General features: G+C 38.8%; 1 protein-coding gene across 2 annotated transcripts in view; it reads left to right on the forward strand.

Annotated features, from left to right (window-relative positions):
- The first annotated feature begins 337 nt into the window (after positions 1–337).
- Positions 338–19,295, forward strand: part of SART3 (spliceosome associated factor 3, U4/U6 recycling protein) — a 1,581,088-nt gene continuing 1,562,130 nt past the window's right edge. The window contains exon 1 of one of the 2 annotated variants that reach the window (XM_044068408.1): positions 338–1,034. In XM_044068408.1, coding sequence (XP_043924343.1) covers positions 837–1,034 — 198 coding nt within the window. In that variant the 5' untranslated portion in view covers positions 338–836. The remainder of the gene's footprint in view (positions 1,035–19,295) is intronic. The other variant, XM_044068409.1, reaches the window with a different exon arrangement.

The following is a 19,295-nucleotide window of genomic DNA, read 5'->3' on the forward strand; positions in this document are numbered from 1 at the left end:
AAATATGGGACATAATTATGTCCTACAATCTCAGGACATTTGCCATTTTTAATATTTTCTGTCAGGACACAACTGCCCAAAGAGGGACTGTCCCTCCCAAAGTGGGACAGGTGGTAACCCTAATTGCATAGTTTTGATTAACATACGTTACCTACACTGTTTTCCACATTCTATTTAGTGACGCTATCTGATGTCTATTCATAGTAAGAGTAGCAATGACAGGGAAACGTAGGGTAGTGGGCGGGCTTTGGGTGCTACTGCGCATCTGGCGGGCGGGGTAATGTTCTAACACAATACTCCGTCACGATATTAGAAACCCAAAAGATTTAGAGAAACTAAAAAGGGAGAACCCATACAAACAGCAAACTCTCTAAACAATTTTGCGAAGAACAAACTGCCTCTTTTATGATTATTAAGTTCAATTTGCAGACCATTACATTTTGAACATTAAAAAACACATGCACGCAAAATTCGTACTTCTTTAAAACTGTTTTGTTTACTTCGCAAGCATATGGTCAGTTGTTGAGAAAGCCTAATGATGACGCAATGCTGTTGCGCTCAGTTTTCTTCTACGTCTGTGAGCTAAGACAAGAAATATTAGGTCCTCTGTATTTGTGTAAACCGATGAAGTTGCCTTTTTATAGGACCGTTGTTTATTTCTGAAAAACACAGCTTATTATAACAAAAATGGTAACCAGTCTACAAACGTGTATTGAAGAACTTATGGAGTTCCCCGTGCTCTTTGGACGTAATTAAACAAGAAAAAAATGATTGGAAGTTATCTGGCTTTACAGAAGAAGCCCAGTTTTAATTATTAGCAAGTGTGTGAGGCAGATATGGCGACAAGTGATAGTGAAGAGGAGCTGCAACATCAGAGAATGGAGGAAGAAGACGAAAAAGATTTGGATGAATCAGAGGTAGTCTCGGAAGGTGAAGCAAAAATGGAGAAGGATGAAGGGTCGGAAGAAGAGGAGGACTCCTCTGATGAGGATGAAAAGGAGAACGAAGCGGAGATTCAGAGGCTGGAAGAGCAGGTAGGCAGGTGAATGAATGAGGTTTGGCGAGTTGTCAACATTCTCTACAAGTATCTTCCTTGTGCATTAATTTTGTTATACTAATGAAACTGTAAGAAGCTTGAGTATTAACGGCAGACTGGCTAATATTGTAAAGAGGCAACATGCATAATTTTTTTTCATAGCTCTGTGTTTTCTGTCATGTAAACTCAGAGCATACCCATACCTCTGAATTCTCCTTAACTTTTCCCTCTTAATTCTTTCCAAAATTGGTGACTTTTGGGAAAAAAAGTGGTGAACTACGTAATAACATTAATTAGACCTAGATTTATTTACTTCAGAAAATACATATTAATTCACATAGTATTATTTTGTCATTGTCTCAAGTTAATAGTACTACTCATTTAAAAGTGTCCCTGGTGATTTCTGGATTTGTCCCCGGTTGGTTGACTGCTATGAGCATATCTATCATCTGTCTGCATTTTGACTCCAGTTTTAGTTCTGTCCCTCTTAATCTCTGCTAAAACTGGTGACATTTGGAGAAAATGTGGTGTATACCCTTAGTAAATAATGACAGTAAGTAAGAGTTGTAGATTTTATTTTATTTAAGAACATGTATATTAATTTACATTCTGTTATTCTGTCACCGTCTCAAGTCAATAGTACTAACATTTTAAAGTGTCCCTGATTGTTCCTTAACACAGTTTCCCCCGTAACACCGTTGTGACTTGTTCAACAGTAGAGAAAAGTTGTGCTAGTATTCATGGTTGAAAAGGAAACAGAAAGGCGGTACACAGAGCCTTTGCTTTCTACTCCCTTTTTGCAAATCTTTTTAGTATCCTAGTAGGTAGGATTGGTCACTTGTCTTTGTGGTTTCAGGGCAGTCCTGACCTGTATAGTTTGTGCTGAGTAGGGCTTAATAATGTATATATTGTGATGCTTTAGGAGATTGTGTTCACTGACTTTTGCCTAAGATAAATAGTTACATGCTATTGTTAAAACTCTGTACTGTGGTATACATAAGAGCACTTAAAGCTATGTTATGATTTAGTGGTAAGATTCTTGTCTTAAAATTCCGTAGGCTGAGGTTCATTCATGATCTTCAGTTAATGCCATACCTCTCAACCTTCAAATTCCAAAATCTGAAACACTGTTGCCTTTCAAAATATAGCACAAATGGACACAATGTAGTACACTTACTAACAGTTTACTAACAACTTCTTTTGGGAAACTTGCAAGATGGTTAAAATGTGTTGCTTTATGTTTATAGAAAGTTCTTTTGATGACTGTAACATGACTCAGTATTTTTGATGGCTGTTATAATCTTCTCACTGAATGTGAGACGGTCCGTTACAATGTGAAACTATAAGACTCAACTAGAGGAACATTCCTCATAATGAAGTACATTTGAGAGGAATGGTTAATACACTGAATGTATACGCATTGCATTTTGTTTATGTGAGTTTTCCCTACGTGTTCAGGTTTTCTGCTAGCTTCCTGAAGATTTGTGAGTAGAACTGAGTTGGGGGGTTTAGAGAAAGTAGGAAAAGATTCTTATACGAGGTTCCTGGTGATAGTGAGAGTGAGGAAGGAGGAGAAGTGTGAGTGGTTAGGATGACAGGAAAAGGTGTGGTGTAGGGCTATGGGTGTGTCTGGAGACAAGTATAAAGGTAATAATATGGAGGGTGGGTGGGAATGGAGATGGTTAGAGGAGCGAAGTGATCCTTAGCAGAGCGAGGGCGAATGGAGTGGGGCTACTCCGTAGTCCTGAGTTGCTAAGGGAAGAGTAGATAATCAGTCACAGATCAAAATAGAGCAGCAGAGGAGTAGAGGGAAGGTCAAGTAGCTAGGTAGAAAGCAGCAGGGATGATGGAAATAGTAGCCACAAGATCCCCACCCCCAGAGTGAGGGTAGTACAGAGGATAGAAAGAGTGGAGAAGATACTTCAGATTAGCATGAGAAATTGTTGGGGTAGGTTGTCGAAGGAGGGGGGGCATGGTTTAAGTTCAGTAGTAGGGATTTTATGTGAGCAGTGCAGATGGGCTTTAGGGAAAAGGCATTGGGGGGGGGCAGGTCCTGATAGTGGTGGGGGATTGTGTTAGGTTTTGGTCAGGGGAAGTTAGTTTATGGATGGTTTCAATGAAGTGAGTGTTGAGTAATATAGCAGTTTCCAGTGGTGTCATATTGGGGGAAAGGGATTGGAGTAGTTGGCTTCCTTGGGTGAAGACTTCTGTTCATGGTGTGCCAAAATTTTTTAGGGTTTGTGTGATGGGAGTTTCATAATGGAGACGGTGTCTTTCATGAGCTAGGGACCGGCGGGGTTAGTTTTAACTCAGATTTTTCTTACAGGTGCTAGGGCGTTCAGTATGTTATTGTTGAACTCAAGAACAGCTTTGTTTAGAGGATATTCATAGAGGTGGGATCAATTGATTACAGAGAGTTGGTTGTTAAAGGTTTCTTCATTAAAACTAGTCAGGTTGCGGCACACTCGAGGTGGGTTTTGGTGGTGTGGGAGGGCAGCCTTTGAATGACTTTAGAGAGGTGGTCACTTAATGAGTCAGGCAGTGTGGTAGGATTGTGGTAGAGATCAGGGTTGGATGTTGGTATCCAATCTAGAGTTGAGGAGGTTATGTTAGTACGGGTGGGTGTTTTGATAAGTTAACTGAATCCATAAAGGTTTGATACTAAGAGTGGGAGAATTGTGTGACAGTTTATTCCAATCAGTGTTGACGTCTCCTAGTATGATTGTCTCATAGGGCAGATGTTGGGAGATCTAGGCTAGAATGGATTCAAGAATGGGTATATTTTTGCCAGGTGAAATGTAAATGGAAGCAATAGCAAATATTTTGTGTGAGTTAAGGTGACAGTTGAGGATGATGTCCTCCGCTTCATGGAAGTCAGGGAGGGAGAATGAGAGGGGAGAGAGGTTGAGTAGCTCTGAGTGCAGGATGGCAACACCTCCTCCTTTTCTGGATAGTCTGTCATGACAGAAAATATTGTAGCCATGAGGTAGACTTTCAGAGTTGGAGATATGAGGTTTGAGCCAAATTTTGCAAAGTGTTAAGATGTGAGGAGAATGATGGGCTATCCAAGCGTGTAGCTTGGTTATTTGATTGGTTAGACTTTATAGGTTTATGGAGTAGATAGAGATGTGTTTGGGTGGAAAGGAGGGGTTTTGATTTACAGTAGGTGAGTTGGTAGCAGTAGGGGAACTGGTATGGAGTGGGCTAGGCTTGGTGTGGATGTGTCCATCTAGCAGGAGATTTGAAGGAAGAAGGTTGGGTTTAGTGTAATATGAGTACAGGTTAGAAGATTTAACTTGTGTTTGGGAGTGGATAGAGTGTGGCTGAAATGCTTTATTTTGTAATACTGAGTGCAGGAGGCATTCTAGAGAGAGGGAGATATTAGGAAGGGCAAAGTAGCATTGTAAGATGGAGTATCGTGTGAAAGAGTGGGAGATGGTGACAGAATAGTTTAGTGTGATAAGAAGATAAGCATGAGAGAATGAGGAGAAAGGTGGAAAGGAGGACGTTCATTAGCATGTTGTGGTGTGTTATGGATGAGAAACAGGTAGAAGAGAGATTTGCAGTGATGACATAAGGGAGTTAGAGTAAGGTAATTACAGGTAGGTGAGAGAGAGCAGTAATGACAGGAGTTTCAGTAAGTTGTTAAGGTAGGTAGAGGAAAGGGATAGGTATGTAAGAGCAAGAGAGAAACATTTTAATTGATGGAACTTTATGGGCAGGGTGGAGCAAGGATGAAAGTAATTGGAGTCTAGGAGTGATGTGGGTGGAGTGAGTAGTATTAGAGAGAGAGAGAGAGCAATGGAAATGGAGAGATTAGAGTTAGGGTAATGATGGGCTATTATTGGTTGAACTGTAGTGGGGAAAGGGATTAGCTTAATGGAAGTGATGTGCTATTATTGGGTAATTGGCAGTGGGGAGGGATTCAAGGCGTATAATAGATTTAGGGTATTCAGGGGTGAGTGGGAAAGAGGGTAGGGGAATGGAGTGAGCCCGAGTGTGGACATGATGTGAGCAGAGAAAAATCAGTCTGTGAATTTGGCAAGGTAGGTTAATTGTTAAAGGTATTATGTATTTGCCACTACTCACAAGTGCATACAAGACTCCTCCAAGCCATTCAGTGGGGACTTGCTGGCGAGTTTTGGATCATTGTCCTGCTGCAGAACGCAAGTGCGCTTCAGCTTGAGGTCACGAACTGATGGCCAGACACTCTCCTTCAGAATTTTTTGATTGAGAGCAGAATTCATGGTTCCATTAATCATAGCCAGTCATCCAGGTCCAGAAACAGCCCCAGACCATGACACTACCACCATGTTTGACTGTTGGCATGATGTTTGACTTGTTGGCACGATGTTCTTTTTCTGAAATGCTGTTACTTTTACGCCAGATGTAATGGGAAGCACACCTCCTAGAAAGTTCAACTTTTGTTTCGTCACTCCACAGAATATTTTCCCAGAAGTCATGGGGATCATCAAGACGTTTTCTGGCAAAAGTGAGATGAGCCTTTATGTTCTTTTTGGTCAGTAGTGGTTTTTGCCTTGGAACTCTGCCATGCATGCCATTTTTGCCCAGTCTCTTTCTTACGGTTGAGTCATGAACACTGACCTTAACTGAGGCAAGTGAGGCCTGCAGTTCTTTAGATGATGTTCTGAGTTATTTTGTGACCTCTTGGATGAGTTGTCGCTGCGCTCTTGGGGCAATATTTGTAGGCTGGCTACTCCTGGGAATGTTCACCACTGTTCTGTGTTTTCTCATTTGTGGATAATGTCTCTCACCATGGTTCACTGAAGTCCCAAAGCTTTAGAAATGGCTTTGTAACCTTTTCCAGACTGATAGATGTCAATTGCTTTGTTTCTCATCTGTTCTGGAATTTCTTTTGATCGCTGCATGATGTCTTCATTTTTGGGATCTTTTGGCCTACTTCACTCTGTCTGACAGGTTCTATTTAAGAAATCTCTTGATTCAACAGGTCTGGTAGTATTCCCAAAAATGTGATTAACCACAGTTTCCTCATGATTTAACAAGGGGGGCAATTACTTTTTCACATAGGGCCATGTAGGTTTGGATATTTTTTTTCCTTAATAAATAAAAGCATCACTTAAAAACTGCATTTTGTGTTTACTTGGGTTATCTTTGTCTAATATTTAAATTTGTTTGATCTGAAACATTTAAGTGCCACAAACATGCAAAAAAATTAAGACATCAGGAAGGGGCAAATACTTTTTCATTGCACTGTACACTTGGGAGCAAAGAGCTTAATTTTTTTTTTTTTTTTTTTTGGGTGTTAGGACTAGATTAGATTCTTGCAGCCTGGACTAAATTAGATTCTTGCAGCCTGGACTCAGTAGTTGAGGAGGAGCATCATGTGGCATTTTCTAGTTGAGGTAGAAGTTGTAAAGCAAATAATGGTAGAGCCATCTGCACACCGGATAAGGATGATATTAACATTAAATATAGTAGGCAGGTCACTGATAAGTGTGGTTTAGAGTCATAGGTCAAGAATAAATCCTTGTGGGACACAAGTAAGGATGGGAAGAAGGTAGATGAAGCATGTTGCCATTTCACACTTTTTTGTGTTCTGTGGTGAGGATAGGATTTGAACAGGAGTACAGCTTTGTTTGAGAGGGCTGTTTTGGAAAGTCATAGTAGAAGTAAAGCATGGGAGACTGTGTCAGATGCTTTTTAGAGGTCAAGGAATACTGAGAAGACAAGAGGGATTGTTTCTGTGCTCCTTTTATTTAATAGAGGAGGGAAAGAAGAGCACCGTCAATCCAATGAGATAGCTAGAAACCATTATGGGATGTTGTCAGGATATTTTGAGATGAAAAGTTAGGAGCTGAGAGTGGATAAACTTGTGTAGGAGTTTTGAGAGGGAAGACAGTATTCCTAAATAAATAAAATAAAATAAAATGCACCAAGTTAGTACACAAGCATACGTTTATTCAAACCAAAAATAGAAAAAATAATTAAAAATGGTTAGCGCTTTCACAACTACATTAGTTGCTTCATCAGACACAGTAGTTTAACATAATAAAGCTTGTATAGAAGATGCAGTAAAGTCAGCTGACAATCCAATAGTCACATGTTCCAATGCTTGTAAATGTGTAACATTTAAATATGTAAATATGCATAAAAACATAAATATGCATTAATATACTAATAAATAGTTAAAACATTACTATATATATAAAAACTTAGTTAAAATACTTAAAGAAATATAATAATATAATAATTCTAGTGCTTCAATGGTCTGGCTTTTAAAAAAAGTTTTAAGGAGCTATTTCCATTCAAGCCAGGATATTTCTCAGCATTCAACTTAAGAATCCATTTTTGTTCTATGCTTTCTGTAGTATTTTCTAAGTCACCTCCCCTTATATTTGAAAGGACATGTTGAATAACAAGAAACTTAAAAGTATGAGACAAATCAGTTTTTCTAACATGGTTTGCCAGTGCACTTGTCTCTTTTAAAATTATTTATATCTCTAACATGCTCAAGGATCCTTTCAGGACCCTATTAGTTTTTCCTACATAATATGCAAAACATTTTTGACAAACAAAAATACACAATATTAGCAGTCCTACAATCAGCATAGCTATAACTGGTTATAGTAAATTTACGTAGAGGATGAATAAATGTCTTGTTGCTATGAATATGTTTACATGCAGTACAACGTCTGCATGGAAAAGTACCAACACGTGTAGAAAAATCAAATCTATTAGGTTCTGTTCTATAACATAAATGTTGTTTTAAAGACTTGTTATTCCTGAACGAAAATAACGTTTCACTGATTATGTTAGCCATCTCTGGTACTTCTTGAAGTAAATGCCAATTTCTCTTTATAATCTTCATATATTCATTAACTTTGCTAGAATATTTAAAAACTGCTCGAAATTGATTATTGTCTGCAGTATGAGTATTTCTGTCTTCTCTGTCGTAGTTGTAGAATAAGGTCTGCATCTGCTATTTCTTAATTTTCATGCTTCAGTGATTGTTTTGTCTCTCTCTCCTGTCACATAGCCCCCATCTAAAAACTCTGACTTCAAATTTGCAAGGGCTGATTTAGCATCATCGTCCTTATTATGTAGGCGCAGAACTCTAAATACCTGTCCTTTCAGTGTATTTCTAGGAATATGCCTAGGATGCATACTTGTTTTGTGTAATAATGCATTTTTTAAAAGCCAGACCATTGAAGCCCTAGAATTATTATATTATTATATTTCTTTAAATATTTTAACTAAGTTTTTATATATATATATATATATATATATATATATATATATGGGTCCCCTTCACATGGTCGACAGTTCATTTGATCGACAGTTATTTGGTCGACAATTCATATGGTCGACAGGCAGATTTGGCCCCCTCCCCAATGTTGTGCGACCCTGGAGTTGATATATATAGTTAGGGGGGGTGTGGGGGGCACAGCCCCCCACATTGGGGGGTGTGGGGGGCAAAGCCCCCCCACATAAAACTGCTTGTCGATCAAATGAATTGTCGACCAAATAAAAGTCAATCAAATGAACTGTCGACCATGTGAAGCAGACCCATATATATATATATATATATATATATATATATATATATATATTTATAGTAATGTTTTAACTATTTATTAGTATATTAATGCATATTTATATATGTTTTTATGCATATTTACATATTTAATGTTACACATTTACAACCATTGGAACATGTGATTATTGGATTGTCAGCTGACTTTATTGCATCTTCTATATAATCTTTATTATGTTAAACTACTGTGTCTGATGAAACTAGTGAAGTTGTGAAAGCGCTAACCATTTTTATTTATTTTTTCTATTTTTGGTTTGAATAAACGTATGTTTGTGTGCTAACTTGGTGCATTTTATTTTGTTTTGTGTATCTGTTTTCTGCACCTTGTTTTTACCCTGAGTCGTTCATATTCTTTTTGTTAAGATAGTATTGCTGTAGGTCTAAAGTTAGTAATGTCAGAGGAAGGGGACACCTTTGTGAAGTGGTAAGATGAAAGATTGTTTCTAGGGTGGCAGAAAATAGGATTATTGGCTAGACATATTATTGATAGGGATGGAAATGAGGTAGGACAGAGCAGTTGGTTGCATTTTTTTTTTTTTAATAAATTTTGTTCTGTGAGGGTGTCCATTCCAGTAATTACTTCAGACGAGACTGCTTTCTGGTCTGACCTAACCAGGGAGGGCATTACACTTCGGGAGGTACATTGACCCCCCCCCCCATGTTGATAGTACTAGTCCAGAACATTAGATCCCCTAGTGGGTGTGCAGACCATCTGTTCCAGAGCATTTATTTTATTTTGTTTGTTTACCGGGATAGTCCGGCTGGGTGAGAGACCCATTTTCAGCTGAGGCCAAGGGGGAAAGCCCCACAAGTTACAGAGAATAAACACATATATAACTATTACAAAATCTACATTGTGATAAACATATTAAGAAAAATGTAATTAGCCATTTGAGATAAGGCCACAAATATCAACAAGAAAACATCTTAATATTTAGAGGAACAACAGTTGTGAAAAAATATATCATTTAGCAAAACGTAGCTAGGGTTGTACATAAAAGACTGTTAATAGTACTTGTTAGTAGTTGAATGTGGAAATAGGAGATCTGAGATTGTCTAAATATGTTCTAAGGATTGCACTTGGAAGAATAGGATAAAGACAGTTGTCAGCCAGGATTTAGACAAAAAAGAAAGCCAAGACTTAGGTGGGACTTCAGCAGTGATTTAAATTGTTGAGGGTGAGTTGTAGTTGATGTGTTGCGGGGTCAGATTCCATGTCCCAGAAATAAGATTGGAGTAGAGTGAATAACATAGAAGTTGTTAGCTCTTGTGACTTGCAGTAGAAGTTTGTTGGTAGATCTGAGCTGCCTTAGATTGGGATGAAGTAGGTTTTGGAGTGCTGGACATTTTTTGGTTGAATATGCTGTGGGCTATTGTATTGTGGGTGAATGGAAGGAGGTTTGGTAATTCCAGCCAATTTAGTTGTTGTAGGGTATTACAGTGATGTGATCCGTATCGGGAGTTGGTAGCAAATCTGTCAATTTTGTTATAGCCATCTAGTTTATCTAGATAATGTTTCTTCAAGTTGGTGAAGATGGCAGAGGAGTAAAAGAGGAGAGATGGTAAATGAGTCCTAGCAGTAGATTGTCTAGTGAAGTCTGTGAGATATGGTTTCGATCTCAGATTTCGTGTTATCAGTTGTGATGCCAAGTAGCTTGCAGTTTGGTACTGGTTCAATCTTGGTGTTGTTAGATGAGTAAATTAGGAAGGGAGAGTGGTGGTCAGAAGGCTTGTTATTCGAGAAGGTCATTAGTTTTCTTATTGGATTCAGCATTAGTTGAGAGGTAATAAGCCAAGATTCTACTGCAGAGAATGAAAGCTGGGTGTTTTCTTGGAGTTGAACAAGTGAGGGGGCTGCGCAGATGAGTGTGGAGTCATCTGCATATTGCATGACTGTGGCTAGGTCAGTAGCAGAGTGGAGCTTGATAGTGAAGATACTAAATAGAAGTGGACCTAGAATTGAGCCCTGTGATACACCTAAGGTAACAGGTAATATAGGGGAGTATTTATTTTACCATTTTTACTGCTTGATGCTCGTCTGAATGGTAGTTGTGAAACCACTGAAGGGCCAAATGGCTTAGTTTTTAGTGACTAGAGCTCATGTAGAAGTTTGTGGTGGGAGGTAGTGTCAAAGGCTTTCCACATGTCTAGGAATACTGTGGAAACTAGCTGTCCATCGTTTCTGAGATGATTAATGGAGTTTGTAAAGCTTAGAAGAGCTGTGGTGGTGCTGTGGTTAGATCTGAAGCCATGCTGTGTATTAGTTAGAAAATTACTGGAAAGTATGTGACTCATGAGTTGAGAGTGCGTGCATTTTTCTAAAATTTTGGATAGGGAAGGCAGAATTGCGATAGGTCTGAAGTTAGAAAAGTCTGTACAGATTCCTCCTTTGTGGAGGGATATTATATAAGATGTTTTCCAGATTTCGGGAACTTGGAGGGAGCTCAATTATGGAGCAATTGATCAATATGGAGACTGGGTATGCTATAAAATCAGCAGCTAACTTAAGGTATTCAGCAGGTAGTTTGTCAGCAGCAAGAATGGTAGGTTTAAGTTTGTGTCGTATTCTTTTTCTAGTACTGGTTTGAATGGGCCTAAAAGAAAACTTATTTGATGCCTCATTAAATTCAAAAGGGTTGTTAGTGGTGTAGTGCTATTTGATTTGGTTAGGTTTACTAGGGAGATGATGTAGGTATTACATTGGACAGTACAGCCACTTAGTTCATTTGTGGTGGAGGGGGTTGGGTTTGCAGATTGGCCTGGCTGTAGGAGCTGATTTATAGTTGCCCAGAATTTTTTAAGAGGAGTTTTGGTATTTTTGTTGGGCTGCTATATAGCAGGATTTTTTTTCTCATTTTTTTACCCGTTTTTTTAAGATTTGTTTTTTTGTTGTCGGTGTGGTTAGATTTTTTTTTTGTTTGACTGGTATTGCACCCATACTTTATCTCTAGTTCTGAGAAGGAGTTTTGTTTCTTTGGTTAGCCAGGGACGCATAGTTTTTTTTTTTTCCTGATAATTCTAAAAAGGGCTTGGCTGTTTAATATGTCCAGGAAAAGTATAATTGATTTGAAGGATGATACTGCAGCATCTAGTGGGAGAGATGATAGAGGGAACCGGTCACTCTGTTGTAAGGTCAGTATAAAAGTTTAAGGAGGGAAGGTTTTTATGTTGTGAACTTGTCTGTGTACAGCACTTTTGGGGAAGTGCAAGTTTAGTCTGAGGAGGTAGGTGAATAGGTGATCACTTATGCTATCTGGGAGACATCCTGATTTGACTAGCAAGTGATGTTTTGTTGGTTAAGGTCCAAATTTATTAGCTGGGAAAATCCATATAAATTTATAAATTTTGTTTGATTATCTGAGGTGCAAGTTTGCCAGTCTAAGTTGAAATGGTTTCCTGAGAGAAAGTTGTGGATAACCAGTAGAAGTAGTCTTCTGTTATGGTTGTGTCATTGCCAGGAGGGTATGCAAGTTGCTGTTATAGTTATGAATCTGTTGGGGGTTAATTCTAGCCTAGTAAATAGTACCTCAGCATTAATTTTGGTGGGTTTGGGTCCAAATATTCTAGTTTGTGTGTTCTTGTAAATTACAGCTATACTGCCACAGCATTTAGTCTGTCTTAATCTATGGATGTTGTAGCCTTGAGGTAGATTCTCGTTATTTCTTATTGCAGGTTTATCCAGGTTTTAGTTAAGACAACTGTCTGGGGAGTAAGAGAGGGAGGGATGCATGAAATTCATGAATTTTGTTTGAAAGGCTCCTAACATTCATATTTAGAAGTAATAGGTCTGTTTTTGAACAGAAAATGTTGATGTTTGTATTAGTCTTTGGAAGAGGTGGCATGACAGGATTTTTTGTTTGATTTTTGGGGTCTGGGTTAGGGTGCAGATCACCACTTAAGTTTAATTGTTGACTTTAAAAGTATTGGTATTTGAGCATGTTCCATGTGTTTATAGGGTGGAGAACGTATTTGTATGTGAATAGTTCTGTTTTGGTGGTGTTGAATAGCCTTGATGCTATATTAAAGCGTGTGATTTATTGTGTGGTGCTGTGAGGGAGTACAGAATAGTGGGAGATGGGTAGATTGTGGAAAGATGAGGTTGATAGGATATAATAGAAAAAAAGAGAAGAAAAAATGAGGAGAGGTATGTGGAGTATAAGCATATTGTATAGCTTGTTGGTGTCAAGTAAAAAGTGTTTTCTGTTAACAAAGTCCAGGAATCTCTGGGTGAGTGTGTTTTTTCTCATGTCCCCCAGTCTATGGAAGGATAGTTGAAATCTCCCATTTTTTTAATTTCTCTGACACTTTTGGGTTGCTAATACCATGACAGGAATGGATCCCATTCCTAAGTCAAAGTACGATTAAAGTTAATAAAATTAGTATTGTTTCAATCTTTCTCAGCCCAAAGTGCTGTTTGGAACACCCACAATGTGCTCAGTAATGACTCCTGCAGTTGGTATGGGGTTACTTGTATTGGTGGTGGTAGTTGTTTCTTTCGGCTTTTCCAGGTTAGGGGTTGCCACAGCGGAACTTCGGTCCGCTAATGATTGGCAGTAGATTTTCACGAACGCCGAGGTGCCAACTCGACGTTCAACCTTCAACGAAGGCACGCCCATTTACGCATGTCTTTTGAACACCGACCCAACCGTGTGGAGGACATGCAGACTCCACACAGAAGGCACTCCCTGCACTCCAGCCGAGATTCGAACAGAGAACCTCTTCCTGTGAGGCAACAATGCTACCACTGCACCACCGCGGATGATCGGTTACGTATATTGGTGACGTATCTAAATACAATTGTAGATTCTTTTTTATAAGACTCGTTGCTTCTACTACCATTGGAATTGGCTGAGTATCTTTCTTGCGTGTTCCTTTCCTTTCTGCCTGCAAATCCTGATATTTCATTACTTTGTGTCTGTCTGTACGCAGACACTGTATTCATTGGTTGTGGAGATTTCATTTAAAATGCTACTTTTTTCTTTTCATGGACCACTATATATCCGTTTTTCTATCATCTATCTTTTGAACTGTTGGTAATGGGTGATCCAGTGTGATGTAGACTTCATCATTTTGTGTGATGCTTTGTGGCTCATGTTTCCAGTATTTTTCAGCCACTTCACTACCATAATGTTTGCACAATCCCCATTGCAACAGTCTTGCCACATTATGCTTTCAGTATACAGTCCTTCTGCCATTAGTATGCCACAACCAGCAACGAGGTGTGAAACTGTTTCCAATTCTGTTTTACAAAACCTACATTTGTTTGTTTCTCCCACATGTTCAATGGACTTTGTAAGCCAACGTGTACGTAGCCTGCTATCTTTTGGTGCCATGTAAACCAACGTGTATGTAGCCCGCTATCTTGCAGCACCAATATTAACCTTTCATCTCCTGGTTTGAATTTGCCTCTCTTTAACCATTCTTGCGTTCATTCCTGATTAACATGAGTTTCTTCCAGACGTTTTCTATACGTGCAACTATATTTATGCATTTTCCACATTTCTTGCCTTTTCATCTGGTCCTTTACCGTATATTCTTTTGTTTGTTTTTGGCACATTCAGTTGCTGCTTGATTTTTGTCTATTTGTGGTTTGATTTCCATTCCTGCTTAATGCCGATATGCTTCTGCTAGACTAAGTAGTGAAGTCATCTTAGATTTATTCTCCTCATGTTTCAAAACTTTCACTACATTTGGGTCTTGTGAGGTCAGCAGGTATGTGTGCAGTCCAACGATTGCAGCATCCAGTCTTTAGAATGGGGAATATATAATCTTGATATACACTGATTTTTATATGTCATTTGGTGAGCATGAAGCATCCTTGTTTTCCTGTCTAATCTGTCCAACACGTTTTGGGGTCAGTCAGACATTTCAAAACTATAAGGACGGAAGAGTAAATTGGTTTATAGCTTGGATTATCTTCCTAGTTGTCAACGCTGTTTTCAGGATTCATTTAAGTCTTATAAAGTAGTCCTTACTAAGTTTTATTCACATTTGTTCATGTTTTATTGTTCCTTCCTTCATCAATTCCCAAATATTTATACACGCCTTGTTGCTCAAGTTCTTTTATATCACATTATTGTCCCAAACTGATAGTGCTGCAATTTTCCTGCTTTAAAGGTTGCTTTTGCACATTTATCAAGACCAAATGACATTCTTATGTCATCCAAATAAGTTTTGACAACTTGTAGTTGTGCTTTCAGTTCCTCATGTGAGTTATACAGTTTTAAATAATTAACAAAGAGAAGATGAGACGTCCTTACACTTTGTTGTTTTCTAGGATCCAAATTACAGCCATGGCCTAAGCTGTCAAGTAGACAGCTTTAATGGGTTAAGGGAAAGGCATAACAATAGTGGTGACAGAGAGTCATTCTGGAATTATCCCCTTTGAATTTTTATCCCTGGAATGATGATTTGTCCTTTATCATGGCTAAATTGCAAAGTGGTCTGTCACTGTTTCATGGTCACTGTAATCGATCAGTGTAGGGTGTATCTTGTACATTTTTAAACACACTTTTTCTCCGTGAGTGTGGGATACTATCAAATGCTGTGTTATTGTTAATCCATGCCATACTTAGATTCTTCCCCTTTTTACAGTTCTCCACTATGACTTTAACAATTCTCCACTATGACTTTAACAACAAATGATCCTTTGTTCCATATGACTTTCTTTTGTTTCCCTTTTGTTCTATTGCCATAATTGCGTTTTCTTCTAAATGACTATAAACTCTGTCGGCATCAATTCCAGTGTATAATTTATACATCGTCGGAAGAAACGTTTTTAGCCTATAATTTTTAGGGTCGCTTGCAGGTTCACTGTTAAGTAGGAGCATTGTTTTTCCTGTTAGGTTGTTGTCTTTTTGGGATGCACATATAAATATTTCTTACTAATGGCTAAATCTTCATGCAAAGATGTTAATACTGCATCTGGGACTGAGGTTTTCCAATTAGAGGCTTTTTTTTAACTTTGTTTCAATCTCTCTGACTGTTGCTTCATCCCGTTTCATATCCTGTACCTTTAAACTACTTATTCTTTTTTTACTTTTTGTATCCATTTAGCATCTTTACGTTCCACAGGATCTCCATAAATAAGTCTCTAAAATGTATCTATTTCTTTTTTTTTGGTGGTCTCTCAATTCTTTTTACCTTGTTTCCCAATCTTTATAAAACTTTTTGGGGTTATCAATAAATTGCTTATTTTGTACTTTTCCTTTGCATCTATCTGTGTATCTTCTAAGTTTTTCTATCTGTGCTGAGATTTTTTAGCTTATCTGAGATGGTGCATATTAGATCCTGATCTGTTCTAATAATGCGCATTGTTTTTATCATGTCTGTCTTTCTAAGTATTTTTGTTGATCTGTTCCGTCTTCTGTAATCTTCTAACAGTGACACTTCTTGTCTTAATTGCTGTATAGTTTTCTCTATTCAATACTTCCTTGATGGTGTTCGATTTCTTCCCTTCCTTTCCCTAACTACCCTGTGTTCTTTTGGTAGAACTTTTATCAGTTATTAATTTAGCTGCACAGTAGTATATCCTGTTTACTTCTGTTATTTCGCATGGATCTCAATGGACAGTCCTAGTTACTGCGGTCATTTGTTTTATCAAATTTCTGAGTTTTTGGATTTTATTGACCACCTGCAATCTATTTCTTGCTTTGATCTTACTATGTCTACTTCTATTAAATCAAGCAACTCTTCTCTTACCTCGTTTTCTTCTAAACTGAGGGCAAATTTTTTGTTTTCAGTTTCCTGCAGACATTCTATAGAATGTGCCACAGAAAGATGCTATAGAACTCTCTCTCTCTCTTCAATTTCATCCTGTGCTATCCATTGCTCTGTCATATGGGAGCTCACTGACCTATCATTCCTCAACATTGACTGCGTCAAAGTTTCCACAGTTTCATGTTCCTTCCCTTGCTGTCCAGCTTCAAGTGAACATTTTATACTTTTCTCCTGTGGAAGGCTTCAAAATATCTTCATATGGCACCTGACTAATTGCTTCCCCTTCCACTGGTTTACTCTTAATTTGGATGTCCATTGCTCTATCCTGTTGTGGTGCTTTCTCATTTAGGTTTTCTACACTGAATCCTTCACTTTGGAGGTACACCATAACCGCAGTTTCTATTTCCCATAAATAATGTGCTGGGCTGTATGGTGAGGGATTCCAGTAAATCGAGGTAGGCAGTGTGCTTATCCTAGTTCATGGTGAGGGATCTGTAGCTAGCATTGTTGTGGTATGGTACTTTCCCAATAGTTAATTGGATATGGAGTAGTTAGAGAGTCATGCTGTTTGACCAGTTTCGAAGTGTATTTGGTTAAAATGAAGATGGATACACCTCCACCTTTGGTTCCTTCATGCTGATTTTTTAGGTCTGAATGTGTGGAAGGCATTGTAGCCTTGCACGCCCGGGATGCTGTAAGTGGCCTCGAGCCATGTCTCGTTAACTGTACAGAAGTCCGCATCCTCCAAGATGAGGAGTGCTGCCTGGGAGTGCAGTTTCATGTTTAAACTCTCAGCATTAAGCAGCACTACCCTGAGTTTCTCTATTTAGATTTTGTTACATTGGAAAATTTGTTATTTTGACGTTGCCTAAAAAAGGCACAGTGGGGGAGGCAAGAGGGCCTTTGACAGTATCCAAAAGCCTAGTGGGACAGGTGCAGACCATCTCTAGCAAAGCCCTCTAAGGCTGACAGGTACTGTATCCCCCTGGACTGACAACAGAAGCTGAGCCAGTTGTTGAAGTCAGTCATTTTTTGTTTATATTGTGGCATCATCCTGGATGAGGGTATGATACTGCTTAGGACTAGGGTCATACCTGTCTGAGACACATAATCGGAGAGTTCCATTGCCCCTCTCTTCATATAGTCCAGAGAAGTATGTCTCAAGTCATTCACTTCAGCATGGGCTATGACAGAGTCCTAACGATACTTGTTGTTGAGTGACTTTGCATATGTGATTTGTCGGATCCTGGCACCTGATAGGCAGCTGACCATGACCTTCTCCCTTGTCCAGTCTGGTGAAGGGAACATCTGTGTGTCTCACTATAGAGTTGGCTATGACCAAGACATTTGATATGTTTTTGCCTTGGGGGCTTATTTGTTGACACAGGTGTGTGTGTGTGTGTGTGTGTGTGTGTGTATGTAGTGGGTTTTTTTTTTAATCCTTAATGGTGAGCGTGGGTAGCATTGCTGGGAGGTCTCTGTTCTTTTAGTAGGCTTTTAGTGAGTACCTCCACGTATGTGTGTTTGTGTGAGAGGTGAAGCATGTGTGCTGACAACCAATTTGATGTGTGGTTTGTTTTTAGGTGAGAGAATTGACTCCCGTTCCGCAGTGTATTCGCATCTCTCACACATAAGGTGTTTGCTTTAGGAGTAAATGGTTGTCAGTATACATGAAGCAATTGCTACACTGCTTCAAGATGTTATTATCAATCAAGCTGGCAGGAGAAATGATGGGAAACTGTCCGTCAATTGTGGTAGGATTTTTTTGAATGTGGTATTTGGGAAGGACGTGGGCTAGCTGGACTTGGTCACAAACAGCAAAAATGAAGCAGCAATTCAATTAAATACAGTTAAAGTGCAGTGCTGGCTTAAAATATACTTATCTTTCAGTTTTTTCAGCGGATGTTTTGGATTTCAGTGCAGGTGCACTTCAGAACTTGAGCTAAATATACTAGCTTTCTAGTGCTGATTTGTTTGTTTCAGTCCATGACTGAAGGGGAGATTTTGTTGCCTATGCTGTGGGCATTGAGATGGTTTTGGTCATTGGTATCTGTTAATATGCTGTCAGAGAGGAACCCTGTTGCTTGGATGGATCCTGGCATTGGGGTGAGCATCTTCCCTACATATTATTATAGTATTCTTTCCTCTGAAGGTAGCTCTGTATAGTTTTCTGTATTGTTTTCATTGATTTCATGATGTATTTATACTAAACAAAATAGGATTTTTAAGTACATAAGTGAAGAACATGATTTTGAATATTTATGTATTTGATGTAGTATTTCAGTAAGAGTGAAAGGGAAGGTCTACAAGAGGGTAGTGAGCAAGAGTCAGAGCTTGACATGGCAGAGTTGAAGATGTTAAGATTTGCACTGGGTGTAACAAGGATGGACAGGATTAGGAATAGGCATATTAGAGGGTCAATCCAGGTTGGAAGGTTTGGAGACAAAGCCAGAGAGGCAAGATTATGTTGGTTTGGACATGTGCTGAGGAGGGATGCAGAGTATATTGGGAAAAAGATGCTAAGGATGAAGCTGCCAGGTAACAGGAAAATGCTAAGGATGAAGCTGCCAGGTAACAGGAAAAGACGAAGGCCTAAGATAAGGTTTATGGTTGTGGTGAGAGAGGACATGCAGGTGGTGGTTGTGTCACAGCAAGATGCAGAGGACAGGAAGAAATGGAAACAGTTGATCTGCTGTGGCGACCCCTAACGGGAGCAGCCGAAAGAAGAAGATGATGTATTTAATGCAGTAATGTATATGGTTCTTTGTAGGGTGTTACAAGGTTAAACAAATTCTAGCATAAGTATATGTGAGTAGTATCACTCATCATCCAGATATCCAGTGTTTTGAGTGCAGTATTGATTCATCTTGTAGTCATAAGCTGATTTCTCTCTACTATGAAACAAGGTGTGATTTGAGAATATGACTTTGAGAAATTAGGGATTTGAATGCAGGAGATTCAAAA

This window comes from Protopterus annectens, chromosome 4.part0 (assembly GCF_019279795.1).
Source record: "Protopterus annectens isolate FY-2018-M chromosome 4.part0, PAN1.0, whole genome shotgun sequence".
Lineage (NCBI taxonomy): Eukaryota > Metazoa > Chordata > Ceratodontiformes > Protopteridae > Protopterus > Protopterus annectens.